Source organism: Pollicipes pollicipes, unplaced genomic scaffold (assembly GCF_011947565.3).
Source record: "Pollicipes pollicipes isolate AB1234 unplaced genomic scaffold, Ppol_2.1 Scaffold_2555;HRSCAF=2994_pilon_pilon_pilon, whole genome shotgun sequence".
Taxonomy (NCBI): domain Eukaryota; kingdom Metazoa; phylum Arthropoda; class Thecostraca; order Pollicipedomorpha; family Pollicipedidae; genus Pollicipes; species Pollicipes pollicipes.
Window position 1 is genome coordinate 7,916,097 of NW_023596136.1, and position 18,717 is coordinate 7,934,813.

The 18,717-nt window shown below is 60.4% G+C and overlaps 1 protein-coding gene across 1 annotated transcript in view; it reads right to left on the reverse strand.

The window, feature by feature from the left end:
• The window catches only part of LOC119107036 (pleckstrin homology domain-containing family G member 1), a gene marked incomplete at its 3' end in the record, with an annotated part of 45,989 nt that continues 27,272 nt past the window's right edge, over window positions 1–18,717 (reverse strand). The window contains 8 exon segments of the mRNA XM_037230392.1: window positions 1–139; window positions 492–621; window positions 892–987; window positions 1,289–1,444; window positions 2,441–2,602; window positions 4,862–5,012; window positions 10,170–10,286; window positions 13,960–14,060. Of these exon segments, the coding sequence (XP_037086287.1) occupies window positions 1–139; window positions 492–621; window positions 892–987; window positions 1,289–1,444; window positions 2,441–2,602; window positions 4,862–5,012; window positions 10,170–10,286; window positions 13,960–14,060 (1,052 nt within the window).

An 18,717-nucleotide genomic window follows, 5' to 3' on the forward strand; every position in this document is an offset into this window, starting at 1 on the left:
GAGCCCTTGCGCACCCGGTCCTGGCTGCGCAGGCGCAGCTTCTGGTTGAAGGAGGTGGCTCGCTTGTAGGCGCGCCGCCGCTCCAAGTACTCGGGCGCCGAGTGCTGGCGCTTGTTGCTGTTGCGGCGCACGTGCTCTCCTGTGGGGAGGGCACAGTTATTTTGCTGCCGTCTGTGCCCGGTTGAGAATGCTTGTTCGTGAAGTGAAACAATCGCTCTGTGCGGGGCGTGCAGCGACCTGGTTTAAAGGCTCAACGCCGCATTGTAAAACATGCTGGACGGGGAGCAAATGTAGCAGAATATAAACAAAAAATGAAAAGAACTCCATCATCCACATGTCAGGCGTGTAATAATGGACAAAAGACACCAACATTACCAACGCATGTGCAGACCTTCGACTATACCAACGAGCATTTTCACAGTAGCATACACCAGTCGCCAGTGTATCAGCCGTCAGCACGCAATGGGATGGGATCTTGCCGAAGCACTCACCGGCCGCTCTGTCCTGTCCCAACTGCATGACCAGCTCTCGGGCGTGGAAAGGGATCACGGCATTGAAGCTCTCCAGGATGGCCCGCTTCAGCTGCAGAGCCCAGTCACGCTTCTGCTCCAGACTGCGGGCCTGCACGATAGGTGGTGTTAGCATCGGCACACCGTGAGCATAGATGGCGCCCGCCAAAACATCGGGCCCAAAGGCTCGCTACAACAAACCGTATAGGTCAAATGTGTCATGCAGGTGCACAGTTCGTGTAAAGCAGCTGCAGCGATCGACTGAAGTGACATAATGGTCTCGTGTACTTCGCAGCCAGGTCATTTCGACCAGCGTTGGACAGCTGAGGCGTGCCCGGCGGCAGGACGCGAACGGCCGGCTCGTTTGGAGGCCCGACACTACCTGGAGCGTGTACTGCAGCCGCGGATTGTCGAAGGGCACCACGTGGAAGCTGTACGGGTCGCCGGGAATGCTCTCGATCAGCATCAGGTTGGAGCACTGGGGACGGAAAAGGCAGGTGACAACAGTGACCAGCCAGCCACCAAAACCTTTGATAAATAACGGGACGAGGTGTCGCAGACTTCAGTAGGCAGAGTGACGGAAACTCTGTCGACGTAAAATGATGTGGCTATTCTAGAGTATGCATTATAGAGTATGACATGAGGATGAGAACAAAGCATGACATGCACTTGCGGGCCACTGATACCAATCCACAGAGAGGAAATGCTGCGGAGTGAGCCGTCCACTGCACCAGTTAATCTGCCTGCACAGCCCCGCGCGCTTCAACATAGTCACTCACCATGATGTGGGCCTTGTAAGCGAGCGTGGCGTCCTCCCTGCGCTTGGTGATGAGTACCATGCTGTCGAAGAGGAAGACGTGGCGGGAGGCCTTGGCGCGGTGCATCCTGAAGGCGCCCTCGGCCACCAGCTCGCCGTAGGTCGTCAGGTCTTGGCCCTGATGACAGCGCGGTGGTCACAACAGGCCGGCCCGTCGCCACTGAACGGTTAAGCCGTCACCACCCGGCCCACAGCATGGTCACGGCGCCGAGCCCGCCACCATAACGCGCCGTCGAGGGGCCGCAGTGCGTCTGAACACATGGACTGAACTCCCGACGACACGTGGCCGACCGCAAAACTGGTCACACATGAGGGCCGGCTGAGCACACAGAGGCAGACTGACACGCAGCTGAAACCAGGAGCAATCCCGGGGCCGGCTGAGCACACAGAGGCGGACTGACACGCAGCTGAAACCAGGAGCAATCCCGGGGCCGGCTGAGCACACAGAGGCGGACCGGCACGCAGCTGAGACCAGGGGCAATCCCAGGGCGGGCTGAGCACACAGAGGCAGACCGGCACGCAGCTGAGACCAGAGGCAATCCCAGGGCGGGCTGAGCACACAGAGGCAGACCGGCACGCAGCTGGGACCAGGGGCAATCCCAGTGTAGGCTGAGCACACAGAGGCAGACCGACACGCAGCTGAGGCCAGGGGCAATCCCATCTTTGTCGATACTCCTCCCCTCTCCTCTCTCCCCCTCGTACGACGGGCGGCGGGCGGGCGGGGTTCAGGGGGCCGGGGGCCGGAGGCCGGCGGCGGCCCGGGCCGCCCGCCCCGCGGGCGGCAGCTGTCGCCGTTTTTTAACGACGGGAGGTTGTCGACCCGTTGGAGGGCGCGCAGCCGTGTCGACGCGTCGGCCGCTCGCCGACAAGTGTGTGACGGGAGTCACTGCCCGGGTCAAACGCGGTCGGACTGTCCGCAGGCGGCGGGGCTACGCTGGCAGCGTTTGTCACGGCACGGACACTCAGGTGTGCCCACTCAACTGTCATGTGCGTACTTTCTGTGCACTGCATGAGCTTGATCAATATTATGGGAGAGAGCAAGGACCACATCAGGCACCGGGTTCGTCACCACACCTATCTCCCAGCCGTATAGCAGGCTCGCCACTAGACTCACCTCCCAGCCGTACAGCAGGCTCTGGATCTCCTGGACGCGAACAGCATGCTCGTGCCGGCGCTTCATGTCGTTGATGTGGGCGGCTAGAGCGGTCATGGTTTGAAGGGCTGCGCAGACGGCCGTGTAGCCCTCCGTCTGGCTGTCCGTGTGTGACTTCATGTTCTGTCGGGCGGGAGTGACGCCCGTCAGCGAAGAGACGAGGGCTTCGGGACGTGTGGCCTGTGTGTGTCACACAGCCAGCGCGCCAACGAAGCGTCCGGGTCAGCATGAGCCCCAGGACCGGGACAGTGCAGAAACAGTTATGTGAGGATGTTCGTGTCCACGTCACGACCACCAGCGAACCCGATTCAATCGACAGCACCTGTGTAATCGGCACAGAGGAGCGGTTTTGCCAGAAGCACAGTTAACATCGGGTCGAGAGCTAGCTACACATGTGCGGCCAGCGGATCTACTGACGAACGTCAAAACCATGGAGCAGGAGGTAGCAGAAATGACGACCGCAATTGCCTCCGTGTGACGCAGAGCCCGCCGGTACCAAACCAGCCTGGTGGCAGCTATTTGGGCAGTGTTCGCTGGCTTTCATCCACCCGTGTTCGCTGGCTTTCATCCACCCGTGTTCGCAGGCGTCCACTCGTGTTCGCAGGCTTCCACCCGTATTCGCAGGCGTCCACCCGTGTTCGCAGGCGTCCACCCGTATTCGTGGGCTTCCAGCTGTGTTCGCAGGCTTCCACCCGTGTTCGCAGGCCTCCACCCGTGTTCGCCCGGGCTCTCGATCCCGACGAATCAGATCATTCAGACGTTTCAAGAGTTTTGAATCGCGCAGTAATGAAGCAACCTCCCACTGGTATCATTGAGTAACAAACAGGCGTGGCTTACCCCAAGCCACCGGGTGGGCGGGCTCGCATTGCGAGATCGACAGCCTCGTCAGCTGAGGCTCCCACAGACCAACGGAGAATGTATCCATTTCGCGCCATACTCTTCAACATCTAGCGACTCTGTTACAAGTTTGGAGCCGCTCGCGTCCGTTGGATTCGAGTACGAAGCACAAAGGCAAAATTTCGGTCGTGTTTTTCGTGACTAAAACACTTGCTGCTTTGATTTGAAGACTGCTTTAGGAACGGCAAGCCGAACAGTCATGTATCACACTGGTTTACGGAGCCACCTGGATAAAAGGCTGTTGGTCACCGTTTGAAGCAGGAACAGCACTCCGTTATTTACATTAGGTGCTCATGCCAAATGAGCCCATCATTCTAAGTATCCGTGCCGTTTAACGAAATGAAGCTCTGACCACTAATAAGACTGTTGATATTGATAGGGATAGCAAATTAATCCATCCTTTGCTCATACGCGCCACGCAAGAAACCGATGCTGTTGAAATTGTCCTTTCTTGTACCGCGGCAAACGTCGCCCGAGCGCTGGACTCGTCCATCACGCTGACCGGAAGGCGGCTCCCACCGTCTGAAACCGGCCCGGTTTTCACCGTGGAGCGGTCATTCGGCCACAGACGAGCTTGAGGCCGTAATGGAGCCGTCAGCGTACCACGCCGCTCACCGCGCGGCGCCGCGTCCGCCATTGTCGCCACCAATTCATCGCTCGCCGGCGCAGTGTGAAAGGCTGTCGAAGCGCCGCATGCCGCAGCCGAGGTGCGAGTACGGCGCAGCGCACGGCGCGCTCCGCTCGGACGCCGTGGGACCGCCGCGCCATTAATCGCCGCGCGGTGGCGCGGCGCGTTGCGACAGTGGCAGCGACCCAGACTAGCCGCCGCCAGCAGACAGCCGCGCGCTCGCTTGCGCCATCATAATGGTAGACTCAATACACGCCGCGCGATGAGCTGGACGGGGTCAAGGTGAACGCCGTCCCGCCGTGACCTCGGCCGGTCAGGCCGGGCGAAGGGGTCACTGCCGACTGATTGGGTTAAGTGCGGTGTCCAGTTGAAGAGAGGGCGTCACGTGTGCTGTATTGACGCTGAACAGTGCTCCGCATCACTTGGCGGCGTTGGACAGTTACGAGGAATTAATCATCAACTTGTCGGCCAGCTGATATGCCAAGGCTGGTTCAGCGAAAAGGTTCAGCGCAGTGGCCACGTTCAAAGGGAATTGACGTTTGGCACGCCCCGTCACGAGGGATACTGTGAAACAGTGCCGGATCAACAAACCAAGCACTTCGGGCACGAGCGTCCAATGTAACCAGCTCTGGCAGATGGCATTGCAGCTCTGATCAATACGTTTGCAGCCGCACGTGACGGTTCGACCAGCAATCAAACAAACGAACACGGCCGGGTGTGTAACCAGACCCCACAAATCAGACCGGGGCGGCCAGTCGTCCAGCAGAACCCGCGTGCTGTCAACATGGGGATCAGCTCGACCGCCAGGTGTCCATACGGCCACTGCGGGCTGCCTGATCGCTGTCGGACCGCCGTACCTGGAGCAGTAGGTGGTACTTGAGTATCCTCTGGACGGGCTTCAGCAGGTAGGAGCCGAGCGGCAGGGCGTGGCCCAGAGCTGCCTGTCGCTCCCGGAACAGCCGCGCCGTGGTCTCCCGTCTCATCAGCTCTGTCAGCACTGACACCGTCCTGAAACAGAGCGCCGGGTCAGCGCCGATGCAGACCAGATCAGCCGTGACGTCATCTTGAAACAGAGCGCCGGGTCACCGCGATGCAGACCAGATCAGCCGTGACGTCATCTTGAAACAGAGCGCCGGGTCACCACCGATACAGGCCAGATCAGCCAGGATGCCATCTTGAAACAGGGCTCAGTGAAAGAGATGGACACACAGAACAGCGCAGTTCCAAAACTTGAGTCGCTGCCGTCGTCACCAGAGAGTAAAACCAGTTCTTAGATCCGTCAGCGGTCAGAAAAAACATAATGTTCGAAATGTAGCACATCTCGTGAAGCAGCTGAAGCCGGCAAAAACGGCGCGGAGATAACGACAGTGGATAAAATGTGTCCCGGGCTATGGGCCGATCAGCGGAGCATGTGCTGCGGGCCTATCGCGTCATCTCCCAAACACGTGTGCCTTCAGTAGAAGCCAGGGCTGAATGTTACTGTTGAGCCGCCGCCGCCGCCGTCGCTTCTGTAATGCTGCATCAACGCTCACGACGGCTCAAGCAAGGCTGCTTCGTAAGTTTGCGAGAGCACGATGGTCATCCCTCCCTCAAGGCAGGAGGAGAAGCGCTATTTTCTTTTATCGGGATTGGAATGTGCTACTTGAGTGGAAGATACATGAGCCAAAATCAGAAGAATTTTGTGATTGTGGTGTGTGGTCCTGTAATCTTACTCTGTCCATTGACCGCTTCAGGAGACTGAAGGGGGTGGTGCAATAGTAGTGACCTCCCACAACGCGACTAAGAGGTGTAAACGTGTGTGTTTTTCGGAAAAATGAGCATTTTGTCATCAAAATGTGGAGTGCGTCCGATTCGCTATCATTTCTGTTTTTAGTTCATAAGAATTCAATCTACTCTATAAAACGAAAATAATTAAAACGAAAACTAAGTGACCAGAGTTCGGTTAGTTTTTTGGTGTGAGTGGAGGCTAGCCAGTGAATCGAACATTTGTTTTGGGTGAGGAAGCTAACCAGTGAATGGAGCATTTGTTTTGAGGTGAGTGGAGGCTAACCAATGTATCGAGCATTTGTTTTGGGGTGAGTGGAGGCTAACCAGTGAATCGAGCATTTGTTTTGGGGGAAGTGGAGGCTAACCAATGCATCGAGCATTTGTTTTGGGGTGAGTGGAGGCTAACCAGTGAATCAAGCATTTGTTTTGAGGTGAGTGGTGGCTAACCAGTGAATCGAGCATTTGTTTTGGGGTGAGTGGAGGCTAACCAATGAATCGAGCATTTGTTTTCGCCTACGCCTGGCGGCCGAATCGACTGTTGGGTTGGCCCCCACCCAAAAGTTTTCAAGAATCGACACCCGCTGAGGGAGTGTCAGCGCTTGGTTTAAAGCACCGCCCAGAGCGCACGCCGCGCATGTCACGTCCTGAACTTTAGCTCCTTGGTCAATCCAAACTACCGCGCTATCTAAACGGCACCCATCAATAGCTCATCAATAATAATCGACCCGTCGCTGGCAATTAAACCGAGGTCACGCCGAGAAAGTGCTCACAACCTCACCCGGGCGGGGCTGGGTCGGCACGTGACCTAGTCAAATGAACCAACTGGCGGGCAGATCGTGAAGTGGGCGAATGGTCGACTGACTTCTCAGCCCCCAAAATACACGCCTCAAACGAACCCTGGGACCAGCAGGCTTCATGTCACATTCCAAGACAGAACTTCCCTCTCGAATACGCGTCAGCTGGCGACGGTAGTCCTCAGAAACCCACCGAGCGAGCTCTCCCGAGCTCAGCACCTGCCGAGAGCAGAACAGTGCGCCCATTCAGGGCAGGCACGTGACCGGGCCTGAGCCACGCGTCCCTCACCGCAGACGGCCGGCAGCGCCCACCCGCCTTTGTGCAGCACGGCGCAGCCGACACATCGGGCTTGCACCCCTGAACGTCTCTCGACAGACTCGGTGGGCCGTCGCTCGGCCGCGGAGAAACCTGGCCGGCTGGCGGCGCGAGACGGCTCGCTCGGCGACGGCGGGGCGCGGGTGCGCTCGTCATCGTCGCGAGGCTCATGATGGCTGATGATCGTCGGCCAGGCCGGCTGCGCCACGAGGCGCCTTCGTGGGCCACCGGCCCGCCCAGCTGGAACGGCTGATTCCGTGCGCGTGCACGGCCGACCCGGCGCCGCCATGTGTGCAACGCCGGGCGCCGTCGACCTTGGCTGGCGGCACCGTTCGTCACCCTCACGCCATCTGCCGGCCGGTCTGGCAGCGGCCGGCGCCGGCGCCGGCGCCGCCGTACCTCGGCTGACCGAGTGACACCCGTCGACGTCCGGTCACCGATAAACAGAGAGCGCGTGGCGGCGGTGGACGCGTCAGCGCCGGGCCCGGCGCCCGACGGCGCGACGTGAGCCGACATTTCCGGGCTGGGCTGACTCACCGGGCGCCGCCGACCGGGCGGGGGCGGCCGCTCGCTCGGCTGTGGCAACGTGCCAGCCTGCCGCAGCACCTGGCGACGCTCCTCGCGCGCGGCGACCGTCGCCGAGCGAGGCGTGTCCCGAAGCGGGGCCCAAACAGCAAAAACGAGCCAATTCTAAATCTGAAGTGCTCCAGATCGCAAATCACGCGTAATGCGGAGTGACTTGTGCCGGTGTACTGACAGCATGGCGGCCCGTCCAATCGCCGCCCCAGTTCCCCAGGTTCATAATCAAACAAACGCCCTCAATGCGCGCACCGGCTCAACCCTGGCGGCGGGTGGCGGAAACACCGACCGGCCTCCCACGGCGGCGGCTCCGTCACAATTTTCCGTCTCTCGCGGCGCGGACAGTAGCAATTGCCGGGCGCCCGGCCACCAGACGGTAAAACCGCCGTGAGCAAGTGGCGCGGCTGCGGCGGCGGCGCGGTCGCTATCAATTTCCACGCGGGCCGGCGGTGGAGCCGGCGAGGAGGCCGCCGCCGGCGCCGGTCTGGGGGCGATGCGTCGCGACCGGCGGCGCCCGGCTCGGCAGTCGCGGGCCACTTTCCAGCGCCGCGCCCCGTCGACCGTAACCAGGCCCTGGAAACCGGCTGCCAGCGGCCGGGGGCTGCCACGGCGACGCCGATACAGAACGTGAGCGTCACTGAAGCGCTCGATACCCCGTCGACGACGACGAAGGGGACGATAAAGCTTTAAGTGTTCAGGCAAAGTTAGAGCGTTTTTTTCCGGCAACATGGAGTGCGATCTCTCACCCATACCCGGAGGAGATCACTGCAGTGAGTTCAAACTATGAAAGCAGTGAGACACCTCGCGACTCTAGCTGCATGAGGCAGATGACTTCGAACATGTCCCTGCTGATCGCCGGATAAATTCATAAACATACCGACGATAGGGTAACGGTCTGATGCATATCGCCTCAAGACGAGCAGCAGCAAGGCCACTGACCAGCCATAAACCAAACCTTGCACTGAGCAAACGCCCCACACGACGTCGGCTCAGCCTTGGGCAGGGCAGGATCGTGGGCGGACGGCTGCCATATTAGCCTTTGACAGCCGCGGTGCGCCGCGGTCCCACTGTCCGAAGGCAGCGCTGAGCGACCCCGCCACGTTCACGGCTGCTCTTCCATCTCTACCATGGCCTGGCCCGGCCCGGCACGGTTGCTTCGCCAGCACGAGCAGCGCAAAAACGCCCGCGCACCGGACGCATAAACACGTCAAAGTGCCGATCACGTGTGCTCGGCCCGCCGCCGGGGCGCCGGCCCCCACCAAACAGGAAATGCGACGGTCATAGCCAGCCCACACACGCCCCGGCCACCTATTGCGTGGGTTTTCGACTCGATCGCGATGCGGCTTATCAGAATACGAGCGTTGGGTGACCAGCGAGAGAGTTCGAGAATCACTCGACGTCTTAACTGGCATGATTGAGCGGATCGCGACCTTTGGAGGTGATCAACAAAGGAGCGATGATCAATGCACATTTGGATTATTCATTGCGTTTTTCCTTTTTTGCCGCGGTGCTCGGCGCCCCGCGGCGGTACTCGCCTCGTCAGGGCACCAATCGTCGACCAGCACGCGAAAAAAGGGTGAGTCGGCTGATTTCGGGTGCCCACAAAAACAAAATTCGTCCCATTCTCCACTACCACCTTAGGAAGGCCAGCCAGTGCAGCCTCGAACTCATTCGTTCAGGATACCTAGCCCAGCTTGAGCTGATCGCGAACCCACTCCATAATTGGGTATTAACAGGAGTGACACATGAAATCGGCCGCTGGGAGTCTGGCGCAGCTGCCAATTGCTGTCGGACACGGCGGCGGCGGTGAGTCGTCATCCGCCCGAACCTGTCAGGTCGACGGACCGCAGCGTTACGGGACCCGGCCGTCAGGCTGTCAGGTCTGCATCAGCGGCCGACAGTGACCGCCAGTGACCGTCAGCGGCCGACAGTGACCGTCAGTGACCGTCAGTGACCGTCAGTGGCCGTCAGTGGCCGACAGTGGCCGACAGTGACCGTCAGTGGCCGACAGTGGCCGACAGTGGCCGGCAGTGGCCGACAGTGGCCGCCGCCACATAAGCACCAGCCGGCCTATGGGGGGGGGGGGGGGGTCTGGAGGGAAGGGCCTCTGAAGGGGCGGGCCTCTGGAGGGTCTCTGGAAAGGCCGGCCATGGAGGGCCTCTGGAGGGCTCGTTCGCAGCTGCGCCCCTACCCAGCCGCGTCCCTCTCCTGGCGCTGGCACGCACCTCAGAACGGTGCGACTCGCTTGCAGTGCGTTCGGCTCGTCATAGTCCGCGCGGATGTGTAAATTTGGGTGTAAGATCAGGCTCGTGCCAGATCCCAATGTGACCTCATGTGATATGCGTGTGAACTTGCTGCAGAAGACACTCCGTCCCATCGGCCACCCAATCTGAGAACCCCCTTTAGTGCGATTGTTTACCGTAGCCCCTGGTCATGCCATCTTTTGGCCCCAGGTTTCGGGCGCACGTGTAGTTTTGTGCAGCATAATTTTCCTGACACACCGATTCCTGACACGATGTTCGATTACTCCCAACAGGTAATTCGCTATCTAGCCTGGTTAACGAAACTAGCTGGTGAATCAGCGCATGCCTTTGACGCAACACCCCTGCGGGAAGACTGTGGGCACGGCTTCTGCGCCGTCTTACCTGGGGTACTTGGTGCAGTGGTCGATGTAGACCGCAAAGGGGCACGGCTTCTGTGCCGTCTTACCTGGGGTACTTGGTGCAGTAGTCGATGTAGACCGCAAAGCGACCGCCGTGGCTGACGAAGCTCTGAGCGACTTTGGACGGGTCCAGCTCGCACAGCTCCAAGGCCGATAGGAACACGCTGCCAGACAAACACATCAATTCATTTAGCCGTCTGACGGTTCCATACAGAACGTGTCCGCCTCGCTCAGGGGCAATGCGACAAGCCACGTCGAAAACAGGCGGCACAGGCACCAAACAATCGACTGAACAATAGACCGGCATTGTTGACTAGCAGGTCCGAACCACCGAGATGCAGGGCTTCCACGTTTCGCCAATATACCGCTTGTGCGCGGGTGCGGCGAGAAGTGAATGCCCACAAACAGGGAAGATGGATCGGAGCGCGGTGGCGCGTCGACACGTCCTGGCCGGAAGCTGCGGCTCAGGCCCCGCCGCTCGCGGTGGCGCGCCCACGCGCAAACACCGCCGGCACGGCAACTGCACCCTCCACGCGTGCGCATTCGCCCTCACGCCCTTTCACAGACGCACTCCATTCTATCGGCACATGCAGCGGACAGGACGGCCCCCTGTCTGCATGCTGTTGCGAGCGCATCACACCGGGTCAGCGCACGGTCGCACCTCGCCGCCCCGCACCAGGTCAGCGCACGGCCGTGCCTCGCCGCCCCGCACCAGGTCAGCGCACGGCCGTGCCTCGCCGCCCCGCACCAGCTCAGCGCACGGCCGTGCCTCGCCGCCCCGCGCCAGGTCAGCGCATGGTCGTGCCTCGCCGCCCCGCGCCAGGTCAGCGCACGACCGTGCCTGACCGCCTCGCACAGGAGCGTCCGCCCTGCCACGTCCATCATCACTCGGCCGCGCCCCGGGCCTAGTTCCACACGGTAATAGCCGAGCGTAACTGGACCGCTCGTCAGGCACGGCGCGCCGAGGGCTGACTCGTCCAGCCGACGCGCCCAGCTGATGCGGCCGCTGCCCGACCCGCGCTCTAATCGATGGCAGCTCACCATGAACATGGTCATTTGGACATGGGCAGGGAACGGCAAGGCCGCGCGGCCTGAGAGACCGTGCAACCTCGACCGTCGCCCGAACGTGCCCTCGGAGCCGCGCTCGCCGGCATTGGGGCCTGCGTCGCGGCGCGATGCTTCGCTGGCGCTCATGGCCACTCACTTCGGCCAAACGGTATTTGATGGCGCTGTACCGCTGGCAGCCGGCGGCTTTGACTTTGGTCTCCCGGCTACGGCTCTGCGCTTACATCGACAGCCAGCCTCGTGAACAGACATGCCGCCGGATGGAGGAGCGGGAGGTCACATTCGCCGCTCATGACAATAATGATGATTGTAGCGGTTGATGGGGCATGTCTGCAGCCACCGAGACAGCTCATACATCTGCTGCAATCTCAGTCACACAGTTTTTTGCACTCAAATTAGTTGATAGGTTCCAGTGAAATGCTTGAAAAGCTAAGCCAGGAAGATAAATGGCTGGTACTTGTCGCTGAATTAATCAGAGCTGCACAGCGAGTGGAGCCGAATCGAGTCCAGAACTCAGCCGTGGATCCACATCCAATCGCAGCGCGCCCGACTCGGCACACCTCCGTGGACTGTGCGCTGGAGAGGGCGGCCTGTTACAGCGCGCGACTCGCGTGTCTTCGGAGCGGGCCGCCGAGGCGCCGACAAAAAGGTGCCCCCGGCGGAGCGGCTGGCCCAGTTGAGCAGCCGTCGGGGACGCGCGGAGCCCGAGTGCCTCCACCGGAGCGGCGAATCACCGGGCTCTGACGCCCGTCGGCTAATGAGGCTACCAGTCGGGCGGCTCCAAACTAGACGCCGGTCGTGACTCCAGTCGTGACTGCAGTCGTGACTCAACGCGAGTTGTAGTCCAGAGGTGCCGCCAATGGCACGGCGCGGTGTTGCTCATCACAGACACGGAAACACTCGCCGGCTATCTACTGATGACCGCTCTCGGCAGGGACAGGCCACTCCAGCGGTAGGCACCGAATGCAAAGCTCCCGCTCCCACCGTGACACGTCTATCAGCGGGAGCCTTCGTCGAGAGCCCGTCTGTGTAGAAGATCACTGGCGTCGACGCGATCTGTTCAGTGCCAGCGAGGATATTCCGACATAGATGATTCCTACGAACGAGACTTGGCCAAGAGAGGCCGCAAAAGAGCAATCTAAGTGGACCACATACGCCCGACGCTTCCACAGATATGGCAAGTGGGATTGAGTCCAATGAATTATTCAATGGCTGGACGGTACTTTTGACACCAGCACCTGCAACGCGAAAGAGGCGCAAGGGCCGAGCGTAGCGTGCTCCGACATGCGTGCAGTGACCTACATCAGCCTCAATATGCATGGAAATTTATGCGCATTTTGACGATCGTGGTGATTCCGCCTGATGAGGATATCACCTTAGTAATCGCCACATCCTTGGTCCCGCATTTTTATCCCGTGGTGGTTAGAACCCCGGGCACACCGGATCTTCTTAAGAATTAGACGAGCCACAGCGGGTTATTTTCCGCAATGGTTGCAATACTAGCACGGCAAGGTGCCGGTATTGGAACAGATGATATGCAGATACAACATGCACCAGCTGTTGGCGGGAGGATGTCGTAACTGGCAGCAAAAGGATACAGACGTCCAGTGACGTCAATGCCAGCAAACGTCATGGATGAATGTCAATTGTGCCTTGACTAAAACCAGCAACCATGATATTCCAAAGTCATCGGATGACGTTTCATTGCCATTAGCTAAGAGTCTGGCTTTCATGTCTCATGTGAAGGAATGTCTCATGTGTCGCAAATACCAACAGTGGCTCATTGTGTCGAGGGACGATACCAACAGCGGCTTATTGGGTCAAGGGCGATACCATATCCATACAGGTACATCCCAGGCAACCAATAAACCGGCACGCTATCATTAATCACCAGCCCCAGAGCGTCAGTGTATGCCAAAATGGTGTTCCGTATACACTAGAATACGGCGCAAATTGCGTGCACGGTTCGTCCCCCCCCCCCCCCCTATCCCCTACACAGAAGAGCCAACACACTTCAGACACGACGAGGGGATTACTTTCACACTAGCCGTGACGCCAAACGCCCGAGGTGAACGGCGAGCACTTGCCCGGAAAGAGCACCTGCCGGTTACTGCACCGGCATAAATTACCCAACGTGACAGCGCCAAGGTGGCTGCCCACCACTGATAGCACGAGATCACACGCGATAAATCCAACTGCGGCCACTCCTAGACACGCCCGATCCCACGCATTCACACCGCAACCACCACACATCACATGCTGGCGAGTCGTCGGGCGGTGGCGGCCCGACCGGTACCCGCCAGCGCCAACCGGTCCGAGGCGAGGCGCGTCAGCTGTTCTCGTGGCTCCGGGCACTGAGCCAGCAGCGCCGGGGCCGCCCGCGCCGGGCGCCGCTCCGTGCAGTGGCAGGGCAGCAGTCGGCTCCGCCCGCCACGCTTGCATTATGCATGCCGGAGCGGGCCGGTGATCGGACGGGCCAGCCAGGACAGCCGGCGGCCGGTCGCTCGGCGGGCCGCCTCCCTTTCAACGGGATGGTGGCAGCTGGACGGCGGGTCACAACCCGACGTGCTCTCGCTGCCGGTGGCACCACCGGAGGCCGCACAACAGTCGGCGATCCGCGCCGAACAGAAGACCGCGAGCGGCAATTGGCGGCGCCGGCGCCCGCGGCGTTCGCCGCTGACGACCGGTTGAGAAGCCAATGAGACACCTCTGGCCTGCCAGCGTCCGCAACCTCAGCTGCGAGCGAACAGCGGCATTGGCGGTGCGCCTCACCTGTTGCACCGGAAGATCTCCTGCACGTTGCTGAAGAGCGCGTCCGTATGCTCGTCGACGATGGCCGGCTCCGGGTTCTCGCGCCAGTAGAACAGGTATCCCTGCGGCGGAGGAGGCGGCGGTCAAGCGGCTGCCCGGAGCGCGCTGCTGGCGGCAGCTGATCGCGTATGCGTCGGCGGCGCCGCCGCCTGCCGCAGCGCACCATGTACGGAGCCGGATCTCGGCTGCCTCCCGGTGAGAGTGACCAGCGCTTTCAGGCGGCGGGTGGCGCAGGCCCCGGCGCGCGGACAGGGGCGAAGACAGCCGACCAGCGGCCGCCGGCGAGGAGCCGAGCAACGGCCGTGAGGTCTGCTGGCTGTGGGGCGGTGGTAAGTCGAACACTGGGTAAAAAGCTGCGCCGGGGCTCCTCGCACGACGCGCCGACGGGAAAAAAGCGTCCGTGCTCGTGCGGTGGAATATAACGCGTCTGCTTCTGTGCGACGGACGATGACGCGTCTGCGCCCGTGCGACGGTGGATGAAGAGTCTGCGCCTGTGTGACGGGGGATGAAGCGCCTATGTGACGGAAGATGAAGTGGCCGCGAAGGGAAGCTCGTCGGTCGAGCGCCCGTTCATTACGGAGGAGGCTGGGTGGGGATGACAGTTAATGTTTTCTTTCCGTCTTTCCTTCCTTCTGTCTTTGTCGGGCTCCCCATTTCGCCTTACGAGCACGGCTGGATAGTCACAGCTGATGACTTAAATAGACAGCAGCCCTTTAAGGCTTGGCGTGATGCAACCCGCCGTCAGGACATTCATAAATGGCTAGCTTTTGCGGAATACAAGCCTTACGAGTTTTCCCAACACCAGTTGCACGATCTACTCGCCAGCGAGCGACATAAACCAGACACATGCAAAAGTGAGGAGCGGTCCGTGTCTGGCGCCGCATGGTTTCTTGTAAAAGGGAGGATCTGTGGTCGCGATTACCCGGCTCGAGCCACGGAAAGAAGGCCCAGAAAGGCCCATGCCTGGCCTACGGGAGCGATTGTGGGTTGCGGGGGCGGCAGATGCTTCCTGTGGCGCATGCCACGAGCATGACTAACTGATCACATGACCACCGGCAAGCGTCTCGCAGTGAGCTGGGAAGCTGGCGACAGCTCCCAGCGGGGACACGGGTGATTAAAAAACCGGCATGCAAGTCCCCGTGGTGCCGGCGAGGGGGAGGGGGAAGACGAGGTGGGGGTGACACGGGCAGTACCGCGCGCGGCCCCCATGGGACGACAACAGGCGACCGGGGCCAGGCCGCGCGGTAGGGACGGCAGGGGACCCCGTGACCCGTGTGGTGGGGGCTGGAGACGCTGACGGCCTGGGGACTGGGGCGCCACCTCCCAGTCTTGGGCCGGGGCCCGAGGCCCTGGGACACGAGCTGGCGCCCCGGCCGAGTCGGTGCGGCGGCGCGGCAGGCGACCGCCGGCACCAAGCACGGGTAGAGAGCGTTCGCCGCCCAGACCGGTGCCGGCTCGCCTCTCCAGCGGCGTCCACCGGCCCCTCCTCTGCTGACAAGCAGGGCCGCTGTCCGGTCAACGGACCCCAGAGTGGGGTTGTCCTCGGGCCAGTGCCTCCCACATCCGAAACAACAGGCGGCGAAGAGGCCGTCTATTTTTCCAGGGTGGCCGAGTCCCCTGGAAAACAGGCTAGCGTCGCACCGTTCTGTTGACCCAAGGACTACCGAGCACTGCCACAACAAACAGGGTATTTTTGCGCTGCATTCTGGGTCACAGGCGCTCTCCGCCGACCGGAATCAGTGAGCGATCTCGTTACATGGTCGGCGCGAACAAATATGTAAAATGTTTGTAGAAAGCAGGCGCCGTTGTTATTCCGCGCGACCGACGCCGGCGTTAACGACCGGCGCCGTGGGGTCAGGCCGGCCGGACACTGCACCTGAGCCCGGGACAAACACATTTCTCAGCGGGGCGTAGCGGCGCGTCGCGGGTCGCCGTTTCCGTCTCAACCGCGCCGCCGAGGGCGACGCTAGCAGGCGCCCACGCGCGGCCAGGACCGGCGCGCCCGGCTCGGCACAGGCCGGGCCGCGCCGAGGCGGCGCTCGACACGCGCCTTCTGAGAATGGAGCGCAAACGCGGCACGCGCTACGCAAGAGGCAACGACCGCCTCCAAGCGCCGGCCTCAACCCACCCATCAGGCGCTAGGTGGCTAGGCCAGGCGAACGCTGAATCAATTGTGCCAGTTCAGCCACTGTTTATGCTGCGTTTGGAAGCCATTCCTCTTGATTCCTGACGCTGTCGAGGGCTCTTAGCGTCTGCAAGAAGCGGCACAAAAAGGCCGAGCTCTCCCGGGGGTGTCAGCTGCCGGGAGACCCAGGAAGTGGCAGTCGTTCCACTCATTGTCACACCAAGCGTCCGCCTTTAAGAGCCCATTTGTTCCCGTTTCTTAGCGATGTTTCTGTTTCTCGTCAGCCCTCTCGCTCCTCGCAGCCCGACGTGAGAACAGACGAAATCAATTAGGCCACGTCTGCTTTTTCCGCACTCACACAAGGGCCAGCGTGGCCCGAGAGCCCGTCCAGTTCTTGCCAGTCCCAAAGCGCTGCGTCTGCCCGACCACCGGCGCACAACACGCGCCTTCAGCACGCGTGCGATGACGGCACCGTTTCGCCGGGAGAAACGGCGCCGCCGCCGCCGCCCAGGCCCGTCCCCGTCCCGGCGCTGGAGACAAAGGACGTACCGTGACAGTCCAGCACGCGGCGCCGGCGCGGGCCGCCGGACAGGCCGCTCCCCTGCAGCGCGGTAGGACAGGGACAGCCCACGCATTCTCGGTTCGCGCGCGTTTGAGATCAAGGCCGGCCTTCGTCCGGCCGCGTCCGGCCGGCCGGCAGTCACAAAGAAAGGGAAAGCCGGCATCGACGACAGCTTTTAACGATGAGCCGGCGACGCGACGTGATGGACGCCTTTACGGTTTTAATTACTGCGCCGAGTGCCCGCCTTTCACCGGCCGGTATGGAGCCGGGTCGGCGGGGCCGTCGGCTGGCCGGAGGGGTGTGCTCTCGGCGCCGGTCAGAGCAGGCAGCCCACCCGCGCGCCGCCGCCCGCGCCCCCGCAGTCCGCAGAGCGGCCACCGGCGACGTCTGTCGGCGCCTGCGCGGTCGGGGGCCCGGCGCGCAGCCGCACCGGCCGGGCTCGCCGATGACGGCTTCACTCAGGACCGATGTGCGCTCATTGTTCGGTGCGTGGATGACTGACAGGCCTGGCATTGGCCCGTGGGTTTGATGGAAGGACGCCGGAGAGTGCATGAGGGGTTGCCACGGCATGAATAGCCATTCACGAGACAGAAAACCGTAGAGAATACTTGAACGCAAGGAAAGGTTTCATTATACTTCTCCCTGTTTCGAAGTAGAGCACATGGCGTATTACCGAACGAGTCAACAATTACCAATGGCGGTTGCAAGACAATAAGAATTCTGCTCGACCAATCCGATACACAAGGTATAATTTTCGTGATATTCCAGGGAACGAGTAGCCCTGTTTACATTAGAAAATACATGGTTGCCAGATTGGAAGTGTTAAAAGTGCGTTTGTGCTCTTTACTTTACAACCAGGCTATGCAGCTGACTGCAATAACCCTAACAGCTTGCACTATATTTCTATGTATAAATAATATGATAGCTGGGAACGAAATCGTGCCAAGCTACCATATTTCATAGCGTAGCCTAGCCGTCCCGGGATGAACAACCTCGCTGCCATATGACCATTTTTATTGACCCTGATCTTTGAAAGCTCTTCGCTGATTGGTAAAATTTAGTTTCTGCTGCCAGGAGGGTGCTGGAAGCTGCGTGTGTACGATGATTAAGCCGCAAAAACACCAGGTTTAAGGTGACGCCGGCTTTTACCTTGCTGCTGTTGGTATTGTTGTGGTGTGTCGTGGTATTGCTTAAGTTGTAGCTGAGAATATAAAATCGGCATGGATTTCCCAGAAAGCAGGTAAAGTTTTTACTAAAGGTACTTCAATGTGATAATAAAAGGCTGCACAGCTTGACTCGAGGGCGCGACGTTGACAGCAACGCGGATGCACAAAAATTAGAAACCCTTCAGCTGGCTAGCTTTGGTGCCCATCTGGCAACTTTTTCGATTCCCTTTGTAAACCAGGCTAGTGTTGCTGTTGTTGTTGACCAAGCCTTCGATCTCAGCGTCAAATTATTTCGCCAGTCTGGGCACAGACCCCAGAATACTGTAGCTAGTAAGACGCAATCATTCCCTGGCTTGATCTGGCTGACTTTCTTCCAGAATTCAGCCAGGTGTCGTGCTATTCGGACAGCTCGGCTGAGAGACACACTTGTGCAATTTTAAGCAGCTCGGGCACGGGACAGGCGACGTACTTCGGGCAGGAGTAAGAAACACATCTGTTGACCTCGGGCAAATCACGGGACCACAGCTGGACGAACGATAGATAGTCTTAGGCAGCTTGAGGAGGTCAGTTACGAGGATAGTCCGGACAGACCACACCGCATGCCGAGTGGAGCACGCGCTCCGGCTGGCCGCCGCCCGATGAGGCCACCGGCTGGCTGGAGTGGACCACATTCTGTCGATGAGGCCACCGGCAGGCTGGAGTGGACCACATTCTGTCGATGAGGCCACCGGCAGGCTGGAGTGGACCACATTCTGTCGATGAGGCCACCGGCAGGCTGGAGTGGACCACATTCTGTCGATGAGGCCACTGGCAGGCTGGAGTGGACCACATTCTGTCGATGAGGCCACTGGCAGGCTGGAGTGGAC